General features: G+C 38.5%; 1 protein-coding gene across 1 annotated transcript in view; it reads right to left on the reverse strand.

Annotated features, from left to right (window-relative positions):
* Window positions 1–23407, reverse strand: part of LOC121374556 (SCY1-like protein 2) — a 91644-nt gene that overhangs the window by 19422 nt on the left and 48815 nt on the right. The window contains exons 8-13 of the mRNA XM_041501661.1: window positions 15373–15498; window positions 13092–13265; window positions 12351–12473; window positions 9254–9367; window positions 7207–7339; window positions 3743–3861 (exon numbers count right to left, since the gene is read on the reverse strand). Of these exons, the coding sequence (XP_041357595.1) occupies window positions 3743–3861; window positions 7207–7339; window positions 9254–9367; window positions 12351–12473; window positions 13092–13265; window positions 15373–15498 (789 nt within the window). The remainder of the gene's footprint in view (window positions 1–3742; window positions 3862–7206; window positions 7340–9253; window positions 9368–12350; window positions 12474–13091; window positions 13266–15372; window positions 15499–23407) is intronic.

The following is a 23407-nucleotide window of genomic DNA, read 5'->3' on the forward strand; positions in this document are numbered from 1 at the left end:
TATAGAAATTCCATTTAAGTAGTTGCATGCAGACCCCTCTGCTGAACGGGGCGGGTACAGCACTCGCTCGATGCGCGGTCGGTGTGGGATCGATCCTCGTCGGTGGGCCCATTGGGATATTTCTCGTTCCAGCCAGTGCACCACGACTGGTATATCAAAGGCCGTGGTATGTACTACCCTGTCTGTGGGATGGTGCATATAAAAGATACCTTGCTGCTTATCGAAAAGAGTAGCCCATAAAGTGGCGACAGCGGGTTTCCTCTCTCAATATTTGTGTGGTCCTTAACCATATGTCTGACGTCATATAACCGTAAATAAAATGTGTTGAGTGCGTCGTTAAATAAAACATTTCCTTCCTACCCCTCTGCTGAAATTATTGGATCCTTCCCTATTACCGTTGGGTGTGGAATTGATATCAAAAGACTGGGTCATTACAAATTCACATCTTCATATCAACAAATGTGCAATCACATATATTATATATACTACTCAAAAGAAGTTAAGGGTCAAAGGAACTTTTTGATAATTTTTGGAAGTATGTGGGTTTTTTTTAGGCCAGATAGGGTTAGAATATTAACCTCTGTGTTGTCATTTGGACTAAAGACATCACATTATTAAGGGGCATGCAATCAATGCCCTTATCTTTAGAAACTTTTTAAGTTAACCCAGATTTCCTTTTCATGGATTTGAAGCAAAAACATAGTCTAACAACCTGCGTCCTGTAGTCCGACCACAGCTACTTGCCCGTCACAGAAGGGCTCGCCTTGATTGGTGCAGACGTCATATCTGGTGGAACCGTGGGCAATGGGCAGAGACATTATTCACAGATGAGGCACGGTACTTGCTCCAGTTCAATGATGGCCGGGCTCGTGTTTACCGTCGTCAAGGAGAAAGATTTGCTGATGTTAATGTTGTTCAACATCTACCATTTGGAGGAGGAAGTGTAATGGTGTAGGCGGGCATATCCATGAATCACAGAACCCCTCTGTACATCATTAATGGAAATTTGACTGGTCAGCGTTATCTCAACGAGATTGTTCAACTTTTTGTAATTCCACTTCTGCAGCGGATTGGACCAGGAGCTTGGTTCCAGGATGACAACGCAAGACCTCATCGTGCCAGGGTGGTGACCAACTTCCTGCAGCAGCAGAACATTCAGCACATGGATTGGCCTGCATATTCACCAGACTTGTCACCCATTGAAAATGCGTGGGATGAACTAGGGCGGCGAGTTCGATCACATCACGTCCCTGCCGTCAACCTCCAGCAACTGGCTCAGCAATTAGTTGCAGAATGGCAAGCGATTCCTCAACGTTATTTCCAACGCCTGGTTAACAGCATGCGCCTACGTTGTCAAGAATGTGTGAATGCTAATGGTGGCTACACCAGTTACTGACGCTTCTACTACATGTGTGAACATAATTTTTGAGGGTGCATGACTTTCTCCATCTGGGTAGTAAACTAGTTTCCAAGCAAAGGTTTTTTGTTTCGTGTTTTCTGTTCTTGAAATAATTTGTCATTAGTCATCACAATTTTAGCAAATATGTTTGACCCTTAACTTCTTTTGAGTAGTATATATATAAAAAGAATATACCAAAACAGCCAACATGTTTCATCGTTTACCACTTTCATCCCTTATGGATCAAGAAATCGGTCAAACCACACTCCCAAAAATAGCGGTTGAATTTTTCTAATGGTATCACAAAACTTAATTTTATTTTAGTGCTACACTGAAATGCTATTTATTTAGTATGGTTACTGTCAGAGTTAATTTAGTTTGTGGTAATATGATAACGTGTCGCTCAGAGCCGGTTTATCCTAGTAGCACATGTAGCACGTGCTACGGACCCCGCGCTTCAGGAGGCCCCGCGGTGATGTGTACATTTATTATTCCCAGGTACTTTTTCTCTCTCCCCGAGGGGGTTGCAAAATATAGGAAGGGGGTCCAGCTGTTATTTGTGCTACAGGCACCGCGGATCTTTAAACCGGCTCTGGTGTCGCTAACTCTTCCTGCTGTGGTTAGTGTTGATTTTAAGAACCACTATACTCTATTTCATTGTATTTCTCGCTCCAGCCAGTGTACCACGACTGGTACATCAAAGGCCGTGGCATGTGCTATCCTGTCTATGGGATGGTGCATATACAAGATCCCTTGGTGCTAATCAAAAAGAGTAACCCATGAAGTGACGATAGCGGGTTTTCTCTGTCAATATAAATGTGGTCCTTAACCATATGTCTGACGCCATATAGCCGTAAAATAAAATGTGTTGAGCGCGTCGTTAAATAAACCATTTCTTTCCTATTTCATTGTCACCAGCATGTAGAAAAAACCTACATGAATTGAGTCTATTCATTCTTGATTTAATCCAGTAAAATATACTGAGAGAAACAAATAAAAAAAAGTCTTGGTAACTCACTACTAACGACGTAATATCTGTATATAATACAACCTTTACGTAATGTGGAATTAAATACTAGTAATCAGGGCCCAATTTCACTAACATCACGACTCGTTTTGCACGTAATGATCGCAAATCTACGACTAAACCGCAATTCTTATTACTGTTATAGTACAACATATATAGTTAGAAGTACACATATTTCATTTCATTTCGTCCTTACAACGCTCCATCTTCCGTAATGATTTAATTTTCTTCGTGAAATAGATGCCAAACACTTGTAAATATATGCCCGATATAACTGCTAGTCGCAAACGTAAACTTGTGAAATTGGCCCCTGGGGGTTGAGTGTGAGTAACCTGGATGAGGATATTGGTTGCTGTCAAGTCATTCCGTGATCCCATACGTCATTCCATAAGTGTATAAACTTAAGTACACAACGACTCGGCCACTATTTATGTCATGGTTCAGTCGATATAGGAGTTTTATTTGTGCCTACCCTCCACATACTTGTACATACGCTGCTAATAAAGTTACCCCCTCCCCCCACCAGAATCCCATGAAAAACTAGTATGATACTGTTGTCGGAACTATTTTCCCCAGTATACTAAATGTATATCCTAAACTGTTTAGTCTATGGTAGTCAAGACAGTACTTTTGTACCAAATGACAAAATACAAGACCGGGGAGCTGTAACAAAAACTCAAATTAGGGCAACAATTATACAGGTATGAAGGAAGGAAATATTTTATTTAACAACGCACTCAACACATTTTATTTACTGTTATATGGCGTCAGGCATATGGTTAAGGACCACACAGGTGTAGAGATGGGAAACCCGCTGTCGCCACTTCATGGGCTACTCTTTTCGATTAGCAGCAAGGGATCTTTTATATGCACCATCCCACAGACAGGATAGTATATACCACGGCCTTTGTTACACCAGTTGTGGAGCACTGGCTGGAACGAGAAATAGCCCAATGGGGCCACCGACGGGGATCGATCCTAAACCGACCGCGCATCAAGCAAGCGCTTTACCACTGAGCTACGTCCAAAACGATGCAGATATTCGGACAAAATGTGCTAAACCATTTTACCATGATTTTGTATCATTTATTCATGTGAAAATGCGTAGTGATTCATTTGCAACCCTATATAGCTGCTATCCAGATTAGGGCATTTTCGTTTAATTTGGGCAAAAGCCAGCCTGCCCCCCCCCCCCCCCCACCCACACACGCAAAACCCCCAACAAAACCAACAACAAAAAACAAAAAACCCAACAAAACCCCCCCAAAACAAAATGGGAGCCTGTATGCCTATGACGACATACAGCATGTAAATACCTGTTCCATCGTCAGCCCTGGATTCACCGTGTGTGGGATGAGCGACGGCATGACCTTGGAGGCTATCAAGTTGTGAGTCAACCCGAACTTCTTGTCGCTAAGCATATGTTTGTAAACACCTAAATTTAAAAAACCGAAATCCATTAAACAACAAAAAACCAAACGCACTTTAAAGGAATAAAGCATAATAACTGACAATTTAATGTTGTGTGTTTAAGACAACCTTTTGTTTTTCGACTGGAAGCTCGCTGATATATGACGTTTACGACACGACACACTAGCAAATACAATAACAATACTATTATTCTATTATATATATATATATATAGGGATTTTTATGTTGATTAATATTTACGTATAAAAAAGATAAAAAGAAAAGAAAGAAGAAGATACAAATCAATATCAAGGCACACCTTAGTTATTATTACGACTCACTGAGCTGATTAAAAACCGTGTTTAAGAATTTCGCTAAGACTTTACAATAAAGTGAATATTTGTATACCTCGGCATGTTTTGAACCTACTCTCTACGGCTGTTTGACGTCTTATGCCTGGTTATTATAACACGGAAGCTCTCTGCTGCCGTATAATACTGGCATACTGCTCCTACTAACATCCTGTCCTGGACAGAACTCTGAGTGAAAAAATCACAGGTTGAGTCCACGACAGGCGTGCTTGAACAATTCTTTGATGGAAGCACGTCACACCCATTGGTGATGTTCTGCCTATATAGTTAAGATTTAGCTGCATCTTAAAGATTTAAAATATTGTTTTGTGTCTAATGCACAATACATTAGGTATGTTCAGGAGAGCGAGCGAACGATCGCAGTCGGTAGCAAAACTGGTTTTTAAGCCCAAAGGTAGATGAATGTTAAATGATAGAAGACGATGATACCAGTCAAACTGTTCGTTAACGCTCGGCTTTCTGAACACGCCAGTGTTTCGACTTTGGATTTATATTTTCATACTTCTGTTTTTACCCCCCCCCCCCCTAAAAAAAAAAAAAACCCAACAAAAAAACCCAACAACAACAACAACAACAAAAAACAACAACAACAACCCCATAACAAGAAGAAGAAGAAATAATCTTGGCCACCTAAAATATATGACAAGAAAGGATCCCACCAGAAGAATATGTTTTGACATTTCAACTTTGTTAAACTATTCCTTGGACTTTTCACAATAAGAATTTTATTTTTCTGATTTCATGCAAACGTGTGCATAGCTTTCATTAAGAAAAATAACTTTTTTTTTCTCATGAATACACAATCGCCTGTGGAAGATTTCGATTTTGTGGAAGAGCTAACAATGGATCGATATTCCAGTTAGTGTTTAAAGTAATTTCATGGAATTCGCCACCCAAAACAGCAGGCGTTTCCTGGACACAGACGCAATAACTCTGTTCAAAACGCAGCTACACAAATGCAAGTGGATATAATGTAGTAACTAACTGTACTTGCCTAAATCCTGTAACAAATATTGATTTCACGAGGTGAGACGAAATAGCAATGAAACGGTTTCTCGTTCATACCAATATTGAAAAAGGAAAAGGAACGTTTGTTTAGAGACACATCAGCACATTTTATACGCCTATTTGGTGTTTAAATATATGCTTTAATACGAGAGGGAGAATCAGAGAGAGAGAGAGAGAGAGAGAGAGAGAGAGAGAGAGAGAGAGAGAGAGAGAGAGAGAGAGAGAGAGAGAGAGAGAGAGAGGGAGGGAGGGAGAGAGAGAGAGAGAGAGAGAGAGAGAGAGAGAGAGAGAGAGAGAGAGAGAGAGAGAGAGAGAGAGAGAGAGAGAGAGAGATGAGAGGGAGAGAGAGAGAGGAGAGGTTAGAGAGAGAGAGACGAGATAGAGAGAGAGAGAGAGAGAGAGAGAAGTAGAGAGAGAGAAAGAGGGAGACAGAGAGACAGAGAGAAGAGAGAGAGATGAGGGACGAGAGGAGAGATGAGAGAGGGATAGAAAAGAGACAGAGAGACAGAGAGAGAGAGAGGGAGGGAGGGATAGTAAATCAACTCAACTGGAAGGCTACTCGTATCGAAAATTAGCAAGAGATCTTTCAAATGCACTTTTCAATAGACAGGATAGTACATACCATGGTCTCTGATATAACAGTTTGAGTCACCGGTTATCAAGTCAAATCCATTATGTCGAGAACATTTTAAATTCTGAACAATGTAAAATAAAGTAAGCACTATTTTTTTTATTTTTTATCCTTGTCACTTCTTTGGCCTCTGGCTAGTCAATCACGCTCCATGTTATGCAACACGCAAACGAAGTTGTCTTCTGATGGTCGATCAAACTGCGGGACACTAATACAAACCTAGATTTCAGCTTGAGGAGTTATGATTATTTTTATATGATTATGGCGACATTAACTTTCTCATGCAACATTGATCTTGAGATGGGCTAGACTGCATTAATCCCTTTTTTTTCTTTTTCTCGTGCTCAACTATCCTTTTCGTGTGCAAAGAGTGTTGATACAGTATTAATATTTGAAAATGTGAGCTATTTTTGAATAGAATCGACAACTGATACGGCTGTGTTGTTAAGAACTCAAAACATATTATTAAGACCAAGTGAAGACAAACAGACAGATATATATATATATATATATATATATATATATAGAGAGAGAGATAGAGAGAGAGAGAGATAGAGAGAGAGAGAGAGAGAGAGAGAGAGAGAGAGAGAGAGAGAGAGAGAGAGAGAGGAGAGAGAGAGAAGAAGAGAGAGAGCTGCCCAGGCAGAAGGGAGGGAGGGGGAGGAAGGAATAGACCAGAGAGTGAGAGAAGAAGAAGAAGGAAATGTTTTATGTAACGACGCACTCAACATTTTATTTACGGTTATATGGCGTCGGACATATGGTTAAGGATCACACAGATATTGAGAGAGGAAACTCGCTGTCGCCACTTCATGGGCTACTCTTTTCGATAAGCAGCAAGGGATCTTTTATATGCACCATCCCACAGACAGGATAACACATACCACGGCCTTTGATGTACCAGTCGTGCGCACTGGCTCACAGCGTGGCTGGAGCGAGGACATAGAGTGAGAGAGACAAGGAGAGACAGAGACGGAAATAAAGAGATTAAGGGCTAGAGGGAAGACAAGAGAAAACGTAAGAAATGTATATACTGAGATGGGAAGAAACGGAGATAGATAGATGGATGGATAAATAATAAGAGATAGAGAGGGATAGAGTGAGGGAAACCAGGAGAGAAAGAGAGAAGGAAGGCAAGAGAAAAAGTAAGAATTATTTAGTGAGACGGAGAGAGACAGATAGAAGTGTATATGTGTGTGTGTGTATGTGTGTGTGTGTGAGAGAGAGAGAGAGAGAGCGAGAGAGAGAGAGAGAGAGAGAGAGAGAGAGAGAGAGAGAGAGAGAGAGAGAGAGAGAGAGAGAGAGAGAGAGAGTACACATTCTTTAATAAACTAATTTGACAATAACTAGTTGATCTCACCGACGATGTGCATGACTACGTCGGGATCCTGACACGTGATGTCTGTCAGAAACGGAAGCACCTCGTCCAGAATGATCATCTTATCGAGACTATCGAGCATGTGGTCTATACACGACAGAGCGTTGATACGTAACTGGAATAAAAATGATATATCCAGCATGTGGTCTATACACGACAGAGTTTTGCTACATATCTGGAATACAAATTATATATCGATCATGTGGTCTATATACGACAGAGCGTTGATACGTAACTGAAATACAAATAATATATCGAGCATGTGGTCTATACACTACAGAGCGTCGATACGTAATTGAAATACAAATACTATATCGAGCATGTGGTTTATATACAAGAGAGCGTTGATACGTAACTGAAATACAAATAATATATCGAGCATGTGGTCTATACACAACAGAGCGTCGATACGTAATTGAAATACAAATAATATATCGAGCATGTGGTCTATACACTACAAAGCGTCGATACGTAACTGAAATACAAATGATATATCGAGCATGTGGTATATCGAGCGTTGTGTAGATTGAAATACATATACGAGAGAGCATTGACACGTAGCGTTGATACGTAACGGAAAATACTATATCGAGCATGTGGTCTATACACGACAGAGCATATCTGATACAAATTATATAACTGAATATAACAGATATAATAATATATCGAGCACCATACAATACAGCGTCGTTGTCTAATACACGATCGAGATGTGGTTGATAGCGTAAACTACCGGAAATACAAATAATATAACCATCGCATGTTGTCTATAATACACACAGAGCGTTGATACATAACTGAAATACAAATGAATATATCGAGCAGGTCGTTGACACGCGTAATTGAAATACACAACAGAGCGTCAAATATGTAACTGAAATACAAATGATATATCGAGCATGTGGTCTATAACACAACAAGCGTGGATAAGCGTACCTTGAAATAAAATCTATACGTAACTGAAATACAACTGAGTATACAATATATATCGAGCATGTTGGTCTATACACGACAGAGCGTTGATACATAACTGAAATAAAAATAATATAACCAGCATGTTGTCTATACACGACAGAGCCGATATGTAACTGATACGTAATTGAAATACAAACAGAGCGTATATAACTGAAAATATCAATGATATATCGAGCATGTGTCTATACACGACAGAGCGTTAATAGCGCAACTGAACTACGTAAAATACTATATCATGCATGTCTATACACGACAGAGCGTTGATACGCAAAAACTGGAAATGCAATTCACATGTCCAATATACACGACGCCTGATTGAAATGTTTCCTATGTAATAGAGCCGTTTTTATACATAATTATAACATAATTGAAAAAAACCATAATATGTCCAGCAACTGATCTAACAACAGAGCATTGATACGTAACTGAAAATGTATGTGAATTAAAATTATAATATAATAAGGGAAAGAGTATCAATTGTGTATATTATTTTATTTCTAAAGAAAACGTGGTTTCTGTATTGTTTATATACAATTTTTGTTTTCAAACCGTTATCATGATTAAAAATGTATCTCCGCCCAAGGCAGAGTCGAAAAAGTATTTTTGCTAGGTTATGATAGTATTCATGAATACCACCATCAAATGCGTCGTCTATAAGAGGACTGCCACTCCAGAGCACAATATCCTTACACCTTTAGGAAGACTGTCACTCCAATACCTGTAAGTGTGTGTGTGTGTCGTTATATATATATATATACACACAGTATGTATATATATTAATATCTATACCAAACACTGTATATATATATATATATATATAGACTAGTCTAGAGAGAGAGAGAGAGAGAGAGAGAGAGAGAGAGAGAGAGAGAGAGAGAGAGAGAGAGAGAGAGAGAGATAGAGAGAGAGAGAGGAAGGACGTAGAAAAAGCAACAAAAAGCATGGTGTTATGATTACTAATCAGCCAAACGTTGACCTAACCAGGAAGTTAATATAAAAATTGACCCAGTGTTAAGATTTGTTATGACACGGTGTTATATAAACCAGTTCTCACCTTGACGTTGGTCGACCGGTAGAACAGCGACTTGGCTCGTGGCAGCACCATTTTCTTTATTATCGTATCATCGAGGTATTCCTTGATACCGCCAATAGCACCCAATGCGGCTTCCTAGTGTTTTGGTAAACAATGAAAGTTGAGACATGAGACATATAGATACATGTATACAACTATAGTTTTATCATTATACCTGATAGGTAGATCATTTGTATTGAATTAAAACGAGAGAGAGAGAGAGAGAGAGAGAGAGAGAGAGAGAGAGAGAGAGAGAGAGAGAGAGAGAGAGAGAGAGAGAGAGAGAGAGAGAGAGAGAGCGAGCGGCAACACCCCTCCAAATATCCTAAATAAGCAAGTCATACAATCCACAAATCACCTGCGATCAAGACATGCTAACTTGATATACATTTATAACACTAGCAAACTGGCGATGTAAATCTCTTTGGCCCTTAATTAGATTTTTCTGAATATATATAGTTTTGTAACAGGTAAGATTAAAACACAATATTGCAAAACAATGCCACGTAGTCTGTTACGCTTATAAATTATGTAAACACGTGGAATGGAGCTTTTAATATTGACATTTAAATTTGAGTCAGTTCTATTTGAACTGCATTATAGCATGCTATAAATGATGTAGAAAACGTGCTTCTTGTAGCTTTTAGAACTGACATTTAAAACCACGAAGACGAGTGCCATTTGTAGACTGACATTTCAGACTAACAAGATATATATGCCGTTTGATCATCACCGCACACATGGGTACCCTCATCCCACTGGGCTGTAATAGTGGGTCGTTATGAGAGACGGCGCAATTATGACAGGCTGTACATCTGAGAGGCTCTCGTAATTATGATAGCCTAAGTAATTATGAGAGCCTGTGCATTATGTAAGGCTGCATAATTATAAGAGGTTGTATAATTATGAGACGATACGCAATTATGAGGAAAGAAAGAAAGAAAGAAATGTTATATTTAACGACGCACTCAACACATTTATATTTACGGTTATATGGCGTTGGACATATGGTTAAGGACCACACAGATATTGAGAGAGGAAACCCGCTGTCGCCACTTCATGGGCTACTTTTTTCGATTAGCAGTAAGGGATCTTTTATATGCATCATCCCACAGACAAGATAACAAATACCACGGCCTTTGATATACCAGTCGTGGTGCAGTGGCTGGAACGAGAAATAGCCCAATGGGCCCACCAACGGGGATCGATCCCAGACCGACCGCGCATCAAGCGAGCGCCGTACCACTGAGCTACGACCAAACCCCAATTATGAGAGGTTGTACAATTATGGGAGGCTGTGTAATAATTATGAGAGGTTTTATAACTATATATAATAGGCTGTATACTTATGAGAAGGTGTGCAATTATGAGAGGCTTTGTCATTATAAAACGCTGCCTGACGTTATAAGAATGTTCCTGTCCTGGTCGTAGGAGCCGGCCCAGGCCGACACCTCCGCCATGACAGGCGTGCGCTACAACAGTTTGTTCTGTTCTGAATGTGCACGTAAAACCCTATGATCTAACCCGACTTACAGGTGTGTAGTTATGAGAGGCTACCTAAAGTTAACAGTATGTAATTATAAGAGCTACCTAATGTTCACAATGTGTAATTAATTATCAGAGGCTACCAGAATATGACAGTGTGCAGTTTTGAGAGGCTACCTGAAATTGACACTGTAATTATCAGAGGCTAATTGAAGTTAACAGTATGTAGTTGTCAGAGGCTACCAAAATTTGACAATGTGCAGTTATGAGAGGCTACCCGAAATTAACTATAGTTCTGAGAGGCTGTATAATTATGAGGGGTCACCCACAGTTCGGCTGTGTATATATGAGAGGCTACCTGAAGTTAATGTTAACAGTGCTTCAGTTATGAGAGGCTACCCAAAGTTAACAATGTAGTTATGAGAGGCTGTGTAGATATGAGAGGCTACCTGAAGTTAGTGTTAACAGTGTTTCAGTTATGAGAGGCTACCCAAAGTTATAAATGTAGTTATGACAGGCTGCGTAGTTATAAGAGGCGACCTGAAGTTAGTGTTAATAGTGTTTCAGTTATGAGAGGCTACCCAAAGTTATAAATGTAGTTATGACAGGCTGCGTAGTTATAAGAGGCGACCTGAAGTTAATGTTAATAGTGTTTCAGTTATGAGAGGCTACCCAAAGTTATAAATGTAGTTATGACAGACCGCGTAGTTATAAGAGGCGACCTGAAGTTAGTGTTAATAGTGTTTCAGTTATGAGAGGCTACCCAAAGTTATAAATGTAGTTATGACAGGCTGCGTAGTTATAAGAGGCGACCTGAAGTTAATGTTAACAGTGCTTCAGTTATGAGAGGCTACCCAAAGTTATAAATGTAGTTATGACAGACTGTGTAGTTATAAGAGGCGACCTGAAGTTAATGTTAACAGTGCTTCAGTTATGAGAGGCTACCCAAAGTTATAAATGTAGTTATGACAGACTGTGTAGTTATAAGAGGCGACCTGAAGTTAGTGTTAATAGTGTTTCAGTTATGAGAGGCTACCCAAATGTAGTTATGACAGGCTGTGTAGTTATAAGAGGCGACCTGAAGTTAATGTTAACAGTTTTGCAAGTTCAGTTATGAGAGGCTACCCAAAGTTTGATTATAAATGTCACAGTTATGACAGACCGCGTAGTTTATAAGAGGGCGACCTGAAGTTAGTGTTAATAGTGTGTTTCAGTTGATGAGGAGGCTACCCAAAGTTATAAATGTAGTTATGACAGACCGCGTAGTTATAAGAGGCGACCTGAAGTTAGTGTTAACAGTGTTTCAGTTATGAGAGGCTACCCAAAGTTATAAATGTAGTTATGACAGACTGCGTAGTTATAAGAGGCGACCTGAAGTTAATGTTAACAGTGCTTCAGTTATGAGAGGCTACCCAAAGTTATAAATGTAGTTATGACAGGCTGCGTAGTTATAAGAGGCGACCTGAAGTTAATGTTAACAGTGCTTCAGTTATGAGAGGCTACCCAAAGTTATAAATGTAGTTATGACAGACTGCGTAGTTATAAGAGGCTACCTGAAGTTAATGTTAATAGTGTTTCAGTTATGAGAGGCTACCTGAAGTTGAAGAGACGACGAGTCGAGTGTGTTGAAGACGAGAGGAAGCACTTCCGCCTTGATATCTTCAAGAGGACTTTTGGCAAGGACGACGTCGAGCTTATTCAGTATATACACTGTGGCCTGAAAATTAGTTACACATACAAAACAGTTTTCACGTGTTATACAATAAAAGAGAAAAAGATAGTAATTCGATTTTATTTGTAGTCAAAAATGTTGCCTGCGTTTAAACCCTGTTTATCCAATAAGTTACCAGTATGAATGAATGAATGAATGAATGAATGTTTAACGACACCCCAACACGAAAAATACATAGGCTATTGGGTGTCAGTTACCAGTATAAATTTCACTACTATGTTACATTTATTTCTAGTTGTACACCATTCTCATGTTTTATTACACGTAGACGAGAGGAAACCTCCAGTGTATCATTTCGAATTATAACCTGTACATGCTTTGAATACGCTTTGAAATCGGAAATCCATTAGTGTAAGTAACATTCCACAAATATATCAAGAAAGTTTATCTTGCATTAATTATGTTCAATAAACTGAAAAAGTACATCATGCCTAACATTCCATAAATACATCATGATGAATACTGTTTATGACTTCTGCCAAAATAAAAATATTAATAAATTGTATAATTAGATATTATTAAAATAAAACCCCAGACAAACATGAAAAATTTATTTTGAACAAAAAATTAGAAGAACAGTATGTAAAAACTGTGTTACAGTACCTGGACTGGTTTATTTGAGCACAAAATGGTACGGAATTCTGGGAGAATGATGTCAATGTAATCATCTCGTGGGGCAAAGTCTATCATAGTGAGGAGAACAGGTAAGGCAAACACAATTTCGGGCGTCTTGCACTCGGAACACACAATAGGGAAGACATTCTTATATAAAATTTTCTAAAAAAAGAGAGAAAAGAAAGTTTCATTAATATAATTATAATTCAATGTGTGTAAGATTAGTGACATGACAGAGAAACATGGACGTAGAGAAGTGGAGAGAGAGAGAGAGAGAGAGAGAGAGAGAGAGAGAGAGAGAGAGAGAGAGAGAGAGAGAGAGAGAGAGAGAGAGAGAGAGAGAGAGAGAGAGAGAGAGAGAAAGAATGACAGAAAGAAAGAAAGAAAGAGGGCGAAATAGAACAAACTCAAATAGAGAATGCATAACTACTGGACTAATATTACAATTTGCATGTATACTGTTGAAAATAAGTAGCAGAAACTGGGGACTATTTTTTTATTATTTTTTTGTTTTTGTTTTTATTTTTATTTTCATATTTTTTAATTTTTAGTAAGTAGCAAACCAGAAGGTATGATGTGTTTATGCCAAAATGTTTAGGCAACACCGGTAATGCTTGTGCCTTTCAAGTTAGCGATTAATTAATAAATAACGCGAAGGTCAGGTCAGGTCATAGGGCTTTACGTGCACATTCAGGGCAAGCTGTTGTAGCGAAAGACCATGCACGTTTTTATAATGATGACTCAATTGTGCCGGTTGTGGTATGCATTTAACCAAACATCCAGTGGCCAGGCGTTGGTGTAAAGACGGCTAAATGCCAAATTCCAGGCTAGACGTTGATATTAACACCGACACCTCCGATGAAGTCCCACCCACACGTGTTCGATGGCGCGGAGATCTTCCCTATGTTCAGCAAATGAACGTTTCGCCAACGTTCGCGAACTATACTCTTCAAAAAAGGTAGGGGAACTCTAATAAGAATTTACAATTGCCAAAATTGTTAGGTATATTAGCTGAGGGGATTATATGATAATAGTGAATTAATAGGGAAAACATTACAACCGGTAATTCAGCATTACAGTAGGTTTTATGACCACCAAAGATCTTGGAAGGACGATTTGGGTCAGAAGTGAAATTTGAAATTTGACGTTTTTTATCAGTAAATCGCAAATTCAAAAAAAAAAAAAGACTAAAAACAAAACAAACAACTGTATAAACAACAGAATGAAAAACATTGACAGAAATAATGTTCCACAGTGATTAATTGACCTTCCTGGAAATGGTCAAAATCGAGAATGACACCCACGCGCATGTACGGGACAACTGCGTGATGCATGTGCAAACTATGGAATGTGTTTCGGTGTATTGATAAACAGACATGAACGTTCTTTACTAGGATGCCTGTGGTCAAAACGTACGTTCGGTCTAATAGTTAATATTAACATTAATATTTCAGATTCCCCTACTTTACTAGGATGTCTGTGGTCAAAACTATGTTCGGTCTAATAGTTGATATTAACATTAATATTTCAGATTCCCCTACTTTACTAGGATGTCTGTGGTCAAAACGTACGTTCGGTCTAATAGTTGATGTTAACATTAATATTTCAAATTCCCCTACTTTACTAGGATGTCTGTGGTCAAAACGTACGTTCGGTCTAATAGTTGATGTTAACATTAATATTTCAGGTTCCCCTACTTTTTTTTGCAGAGTATATTCGATTAGTTCCCGACGTGGCCATTTGGTTTAACGTGAAGCGCATAAACCAGTCTAGCGGACGTTTTTTTCTGCTCGGTCTGGCTGAACTCTGCCCAGGACTTAGGGTTGGCTTTTGCATTCTCTTACTGTTTTTGAGGTTTGTATCATGTTTCATTCCATATTCAGGTGTATTTAGCAATGGTATAAATGAAAATAGTCATTATATTGTATTGCTTGTGTTAAAAGTTCAACAAAATATCATTAGGCTTTTATAAAATAAATATTTGATTTTCATCCCCGCTCGCCCGAAAAAATAGGCCCGCACCCATTTTTTAATTGACCAATATATTTTCCTTTAAATCTATATGATGCTCTATGATCGGTATTGTCAATGTGCTAATAATATAACATACAAATTAAAATTACACCCATCCATTTTGAAAACAATTTGGAATCAACTCTAGCATTTAATTTATAATGGCCTTAAAAAAATAAAATAATAATAAAAACAATATATATATATATATATATATATATTAAACACCAACACCACTGCAATTAGGTTTACTTACTCTAGGTATCATAGGAATAATTTGTGCTAGGTTTGCATAAGCTTCAGCTTTTTGGGCGGGGTCTTGCCGGTCCACCATATCGATATGCTGGAGACTGGCCACAACCGTGTCTTGAAAGTATCGTAACTGTAATTAAAAAGAAAAGAATAATATATTAGTTTAATGCTAGGTACAGGCTATCAACTGTCACAACGGAGTTGGTCAACTCGACGGTTGCGTTGAAAAAATTGTCATTTCCCCCACTACCGATTCACAACGAGTGAGCTGAGATTAACAACCAGTCGGTCGTAGGAGTTGCATACGACGAGAATCGAGTTGTAAAAGTGCTCAGACTAGCAACTGGACAATGGTACAAGTAGTGAGATCGGCAGGTTGGACAAGTCCGTCGTGACTGTTGGTAGTCTGAGCCTAGCATTACGATCCACTCCAGGCGGCAATTCAACTACTAAGCTGCGTTCAATCAATTCATTTTGAACTGAAATACCACTATCTGTTTTTTCTTTCTTTCTTAAAGGTTTTAATTAGTGTAGAGTAAAAAAGTGTACTGCAATCATTAAATTCTAATTATTCAATCGCCAGCAGCAACTGTAGACTTTTTCAAATTGGATTTTTTTTATTTAAGTGCATTAAATTTCCATTCAATAACAGAGGGACTGTCGATTAATTGCGTCAGATTGAATATCAACCGCAATTTATCAAAATATTTCTGAATACTACGATCGGGGCTAAGCCAGGCGGGGTGAGAAGAGTGCTCATGAATTGTGGTATATTAAAAAAGGAAACCAGTCGCTGCCACATGATTATTTTTACTATCGATTAACAGAAAAAAGTACTTTACATACACTTTCCCAAAAGAGTATAGCATCTACCACGGTATTTTATATACCAGTAGTGGACAAATGGTTGCAAGCATCCGAATTTATATTTTATAAATTGTGTTGTAATGTTTTTTTCAAAAGATGTATGTTAGAAAAGATTATTTCCAGTCCCCTGTCAACAACACACGTTTGGTTCTGAAACATCAAAACATATTTCTTTCTTGTTTTTGAACAAATTGACCCCACAAAAGTGAAATAGAATATTTAAAAGCCACTATTTTTTTTAGATGTTAATATGCTTATATCCCGAGGGTTCAAATACACTTACTGCCGACACAGCATTGGAGCTAACGTCACGAATTGTTCGAACCATGCCAAGTACAGTTGGAAGAAAAACCTCAACTGGCTGAACCATCGCCAGCCCATTTCACATTTTGGTTATGACAGAGTACCTAAAAATCTAAATGTGGCACGTGTCTGTCTGAACCACTGAAATGGACCGGGGGTGGCGGGGGTGTTGAAGCCCAAAATGTCCCAACTGCCCAAGATGTCCCAATTGGGAATTGTCTACGAGTCGTGTTATGGGCCGACAGGAAAATAGTAAAGGTAGTGAGGGGGAAGGTGTGAATGGGGGCCCCAGTGACGAAAACCATGATAGCCAAAGATATTTCATCACTGTACTATCTTGCACACAGCCGATGGGTGATATCACACCTATAAGTCTATACAGATCAAGTGAGAAGAAGAAGAAGAAGAAGAAGAAGAAGAAGAAGAAGAAGAAGAAGAAGAAGAAGAAAAGAAGAAGAAGGACGACGACGAAGGGAAGGAAGAAGAAGAAGAAGGGGAAGAAGAAGAGAAGAAGAGATGAAGAAGAGAAGGGGAAGAAGAAGAATGGAAGAAGGGAAGAAGAAGGGGGAAGAAGAAGAGAGGGAAGAAGAAGAAAAAGAAGAAGAAGAAGAAGAAGAAGAAAGACGAAAGGATGAAGAAGAAGAAGAAGAAGAAGAGAAGAAAAGAAGAAAGAAGAAGAAGAAGAAGAGAAAAAGAGAAAAGAGGAAAGAAGAAGAAGAAGATGAAAAGAAGAAGAGAAGAAGAAGAAGAAGAAGAAGAAGAAGAAGAAGAAGAAGAAAAAGAAAGAAGAAGAAGAAGATGAAGAAGAGAGAAGAGAGAAGAAGAAGAAGAAGAATGAAGAAGAAGAGATGATGACGAAGAAGAAGAATAAGAAGAAGAAGAAGAAGAAGAAGAAGAAGAAAGAAGAAGAAGAAGAAAATGAAGAAGAAGAAAGAAGAAGAAGACGAAGAAAAAAAGAAGAGAGAAGAAGAAGAGAGAAGAAGAAGAAGATAGATGAAGAAGAAGAAGAAGAAGAGAAGAAGAAGAAGAAGAAGAAGAAGAAGAAGAAGAGAAGAAGAAGAAGGAGAAGAAGAGAGAAGAAGAAGAAGACTGAAGAAGAAAGAAGGAGAAGAAGAAGAAGAAGGAGAAGATGACGAAGAAGAAGAAGAAGAAGAAGAAGAAGAAGGGAAGACGAAGAAGAAGAAGAAGAAGAAGAAGAGAAGGAAGAAGAAGAAGATGAGACGAAGAAGAAGAAGAGATGAAGAAGAAGAAGAAGAAGAAGAAGAAGAAGAAGAAGAAGAAGAAGAAGAAGAAGAAGAAGAAGAATGAGAAGAAGAAGAAGAAGAAGAAGACTGACGAAGAAGAAGAAGAAGAAGAAGAAGAAGAAGAAGAAGAAGAAGAAGAAGATGACGAAGAAGAAGAAGAAGAAGAAGAAGAAGCTGACGACGAAGAAGAAGAAGAAGAAGAAGAAGAAAAAGAAGATGAAGGAGAAGAAGATGACGACGAACAAGAAGAAGGTGACGAAGAAGAAGAAGAAGAAGATGATGAAGAAGAAGAAGAAGAAGAAGAAGAAGATCACGAAGAAGAAGAAGAAGAAGACAAAGAAGAAGAAGAAGAAGTAGAAGAAGAAGAAGAAGAAGAAGAAGAAGAAGAAGAAGAAGAAGAAGAAGAAGAAAGAAGAAGAAGAAGAAGAACAAAGAAGAAGAAGAAGAAGAAGAAACGAAGAAGAAGAAGAAGAAGAAGAAGAAGAAGGAGAAGACGATGATGAAGAAGAAGAAGATAAAGAAGAGTACATGTTCAGAAAGCCAAACTCGGACGCTGGCTGTGTGTCACTTAGTATGTCGGCTGAAAAGAAAATCAATCGGCCTAAATCGGACGACAGATTGAAGGTCGATTCCGTCGATATTTATAGAAACGTTCTTCTCGGGAGTGCTCTAATCAAGATCATCTGTCGCGCGGAACATTTCCTCTTATTGCCGGCTTTTAGTAATACACAGTATTTACGGCGCCTGATACATGCTTTGAAATTTGAATGAAAGCGATGGACCTGATGCTTGAGTTAAAAAAAAAGGAAAAAAGAAGAAAACAAAAGAGTAAAGGAAACAAAAGATCTTCCATTTCTGAGGTGAACACAAATTATTATCATATTACAATTTAAAATCTCAAAATACAGTATCAACATATTGACATCCGTCTAAAATGACATGATTATTTAGTTCTCTTTACATGAAATGAAGGTCTTTTGTTTGTGACATGGCTGCAAACGTCCTCACAGTGTTAAAGAAAATTATCTAACTATCTATTCTGTCGTCTGATGTGCGGTCGGTCTAGGATCAATCTCCGTCGATGGGCCCATTGGGCTATTTCTCGATACAGCCAGTGCATCGCGATATGTGGTATGTGCTATCCTGTCTGTTGGATGGTGAATATAAAAAAGATCCCTTGCTACTAATGGAAAAATAAAATAGAATGGAATAGATGTTTAACGACACCCCAGCACGAACAATACATCGGCCATTGGGTGTCAAACTACATGGTAAATGCTAGTTGCCTCTCGAAGATTATATGTCAAACGTACATGTATATGTCAAAATTACCAAATGTTTAACATCCAATAGCCAATGATTAATAAATCAATGTGCTCTAGTGGTGTTGTTAAACAATACAAACTTTAACTTTTAAATATGATACACGTATAAGCCATTCCACGACCTACAAGTTTATTTACGTCTGCCATCAATCTAGACCTTTACACTTCTTGACGTCATGAGTCAATTAAAAAAAAACCCTGCCAATTAATTGTGTACCATCTGGTTGGCAAGCTTTTTCATTCTAACACATATTATTTCCTTAAATGTAGGCACAAACTTTTACGTGGGTGAATGTTGTTTAGTTATATAATAAGTTAATAACATTTAAAAGTGAAAATACTAAAAATAAAACACCCCATAATAGATTTTTTAATAGTTTTTTTGTAGTGTCTTGGATATACACCTGGGTTATTGATTGTTCTTGTATATATTGACAGCTAACTTGCAAACAAGACTGCTAGTTACGCACCCACCTGCCAACTTGTCAAGGGACTCCATGGAAAAAGTTAATAATACTGTCGTATACACTAGAAGTCGTGTTAGATAGCCAGGTTTTATGTTCCAAAATAAACCATGATGGGCCGCTCTTTATCTGCATTATTGATGTTGATCATCACTTCATTTGTTTGCATTACCATAGTTTGATTCCCAATAGCCGATGTATTTTTCGTGCTGGGGTGTCGTTAAACATTCATTCATTCGTTCATGCATTCATTCATTCATTCATTCATTCGTTCATTATTTGCATTAAAATTGCACAAGTAATAAAAACTGAAACCGTTTAATGTAGTAGGAAGATATCATTGCATTACGATTCATTCATGCTTATTCATTCATGCTTATATACAATTAAGGTTCTAGCACGCTGTCCTGGGCACACACCTCGGCTATTTGGGCTGTCTGTCCAGGACAGTTGGTAGTGGGTTAGTTGTTAATTGTTAGTGGTTAGTGAGAGAGAAGTGGGTGCAGTGGCCTTACACCTACCCATTGAGTCGTTAAAACTCGCTCTTAGTGGGAGCCGGTATCAGGCTGCGAACCCTGTACCTACCAGCCTTATGTCCGATGTCTTAACCACGACGCCACCAAGGCCGGTGGAACCTTACCAAACTACATCTACATGCACTCATATATACGAACGTCAAAAGAAACGAGAATAGTAATTTTGTTTTCTTCAATTTTATTTAAAATCATTAAGTTTGATTCCCATTAATTTTTGTATTTGTTAAAATTACCAATGTCTTACCGTAACCATTTTGACAGTCTGTATACTGAATAAACTATCAATGTGCTAACATATTCGGGTTTCGTTTGATGTTCAGTATATCTACCATATTCCAGTTTGCAACAATTTCTGCATACTATTCGTCGTTTTTCAACATCATGACCGGCCTCGGTTGCGTCGTGGTTAGGCCATCGGTCTACAGGCTGGTAGGTACTGGGTTCGGATCTCAGTCGAGGCATGGGATTTTTAATCCAGATACCGACTCCAAACCCTGAGTGAGTGCCCCGCAAGTAAACCACTTGCACCTACCAGTGATCCATAACTGGTTCAACAAAGGCCATGATTTGTGCTATCCTGCCTGTGGGAAGCGCAAATAAAAGATCCCTTGCTGCCTGTCGTAAAAGAGTATGTGGCGACATCGGGTTTCCTCTTAAAAACAGTGTCAGAATGACCATATGTTTGACGTCCAATAGCCAATGATAAAACATCAATGTGCTCTAGTGGCGTCGTTAAATAAAACAAACTTTACTTTTGTTTTTTCAACATCATCTACGCTCCAGCCTTATTCTCCCAACTCCCAACGCGAGTGGGACGTAGCTCAGTGGTACAGCGCTCGCCTGATGCGCGATCGATCTAGGATCGATTCTCGTCGGTGAGCCCATTGGATTATTTCTCGTTCCAATCATTCCTCCACAACTGGTTTAACAAAGGCTGTGGTATGTACTATCCTGACTGTGGGATGGTGCATATAAAAAATACCTTGCTACTAATCAAAAAGAGTAGCCCATGAAGTAGTGATAGCGGGTTTCCTCTCTCAATATCTGTGTGGTCTTTAACCATGTGTCCGACGCCATATAACCATAAATAAACTGTGTTATTAAATAAAAAAATTCGTCCTTATTCTCACAACAAACAGGGTGGGGCTAGAGAAACACTCAAGCTTATTTGTATTCTCACAACAAACAGGGTGGGGCTAGAGAACACTGAAGCTTATTTGTATTCTCACAACAAACAGGGTGGGGCTAGAGAACACTCAAGCTTATTTGTATTCTCACAACAAACAGGGTGGGGCTAGAGAACACTCAAGCTTATTTGTATTCTCACAACAAACAGGGTGGGGCTAGAGAACACTCAAGCTTATTTGTATTCTCACAACAAACAGGGTGGGGCTAGAGAACACTCAAGCTTATTTGTATTCTCACAACAAACAGGGTGGGGCTAGAGAACACTCAAGGGTGGGGCTTATTTGTATTCTCACAACAAACAGGGTGGGGCTAGAGAACACTGAAGCTTATTTGTATTCTCACAACAAACAGGGTGGGGCTAGAGAACACTCAAGCTTATTTGTATTCTCACAACAAACAGGGTGGGGCTAGAGAACACTCAAACTTATTTGTATTCTCACAACAAACAGGGTGGGGCTAGAGAACACTCAAGCTTATTTGTATTCTCACAACAAACAGGGTGGGGCTAGAGAACACTCAAGCTTATTTGTATTCTCACAACAAACAGGGTGGGGCTAGAGAACACTCAAGCTTATTTGTATTCTCACAACAAACAGGGTGGGGCTAGAGAACACTGAAGCTTATTTGTATTCGAGCAATGATTCTTAATTAGTTGTTTTTTTCAAACTCATTTTTGAAACTACCAGCTGTTTAAACAGAAAGTACAAAACAAAATGGACTTAAGAATTTTTATTGTGGTATCGTATAGTACTGAAGTTATAACAAGAAAATATGTATACCAATCACAAATCCCTCGAAACGTATGTGCTTCACTTCCACGATGAAAACACTTAAGGCTAAACAAAATAAATGTCTGGTCTTTGGTCAGCGCGCGCGCGTCGATTTTGACCTTAGCGCGTTAACTTGAAAAAAGAAATTTCCGCAGTATGACGTCGATTTTTGCCGGTCTTTTCTTGCTATGATATAAAACCGCATTTGCAGACAAAATGACATGGCGAATGGACTAGGACGTGCATTCTGATTTCAATTTATATATGCCCCATATTACGGTATCAAATATACCCACCTTTTCTGTGCAATCCATGCTTTAAAAGAAGAAGAAGAAGAAAGCCGCATTGCTGCATTAATTCTGGAACTTTGGTCTGACCAGAGACCGATTTAAAAAAAAAAAAATTGGCCTTAGACTATGTTTGTAGTTTTCAGTTATAAATGTTAGAGAAACGGTTGACAGTAAAACAACTTGTGACACCTAAATTTTTCTACGCATTTCCAATTTTTATGTGATCATAGTTTCTGATTTTGTGCAAGAATGGACTAACTTCACTCTGTGAAAGTAGACATATACAGAGTAAATTTACTCTTCCAACAATTACAAAATTACAAAAACAAACCCAACATGTTTTTCTGTAAAATGTGGTAGTGTCGCCTCTTTTGAATTGTCTCGAAACGGACGCAGACTGACCGTATAATTATAAAATACTTAAATCAATAACTATGTCCTCAAATCGACTATACACACCCACGTCATGATAAACTATTATAAAATCAATAACGATTGCGTTGTCTCTTTATTAGCGTTATTTGTGAGATCTCTAATAGTGATGCCAAGAAATGTAGTTTCATTTCTATGGTAAGCTCGCGGCTTTGCCGATTTAACGCAAAGATGACAGCAGTGGTTCCAAACGTCCGAATGTTTCCATTCGTTTGCTGACCATAATCCCTTCAAATATAAATTCATTGGTTTTCGATCTCTGCCTGCATTAAGACAACGGCCCAAAGTCCCCATGTATTATTTATTATTATATAAAGGAATCAATACTCGCCGACCTATATGACCTCATCGATCAATTTATCATACTTATTACATGGAATTGCATATGACGCTTAGTGTTTTAAAATAACTTTCGAGACCAATCGAGTGCCATGAACATTAACAGAGAAGAAAGCAGCGATTGCTTAAAGACATATTTTAACAGCGGAAGGCGCCTGTCTGGGTTCATAAGTTATTTTCCAGGTTCACGCACTCAGGAACTCCTTAAACACAACATGAATGGGGTGGACCATTAGTGCAAAGCCTTCCGTTATTTAATGTAATAGTTTAATGTGTAATAG

Source organism: Gigantopelta aegis, chromosome 6 (genome assembly GCF_016097555.1).
Source record: "Gigantopelta aegis isolate Gae_Host chromosome 6, Gae_host_genome, whole genome shotgun sequence".
In the NCBI taxonomy this organism is placed as follows: domain Eukaryota; kingdom Metazoa; phylum Mollusca; class Gastropoda; order Neomphalida; family Peltospiridae; genus Gigantopelta; species Gigantopelta aegis.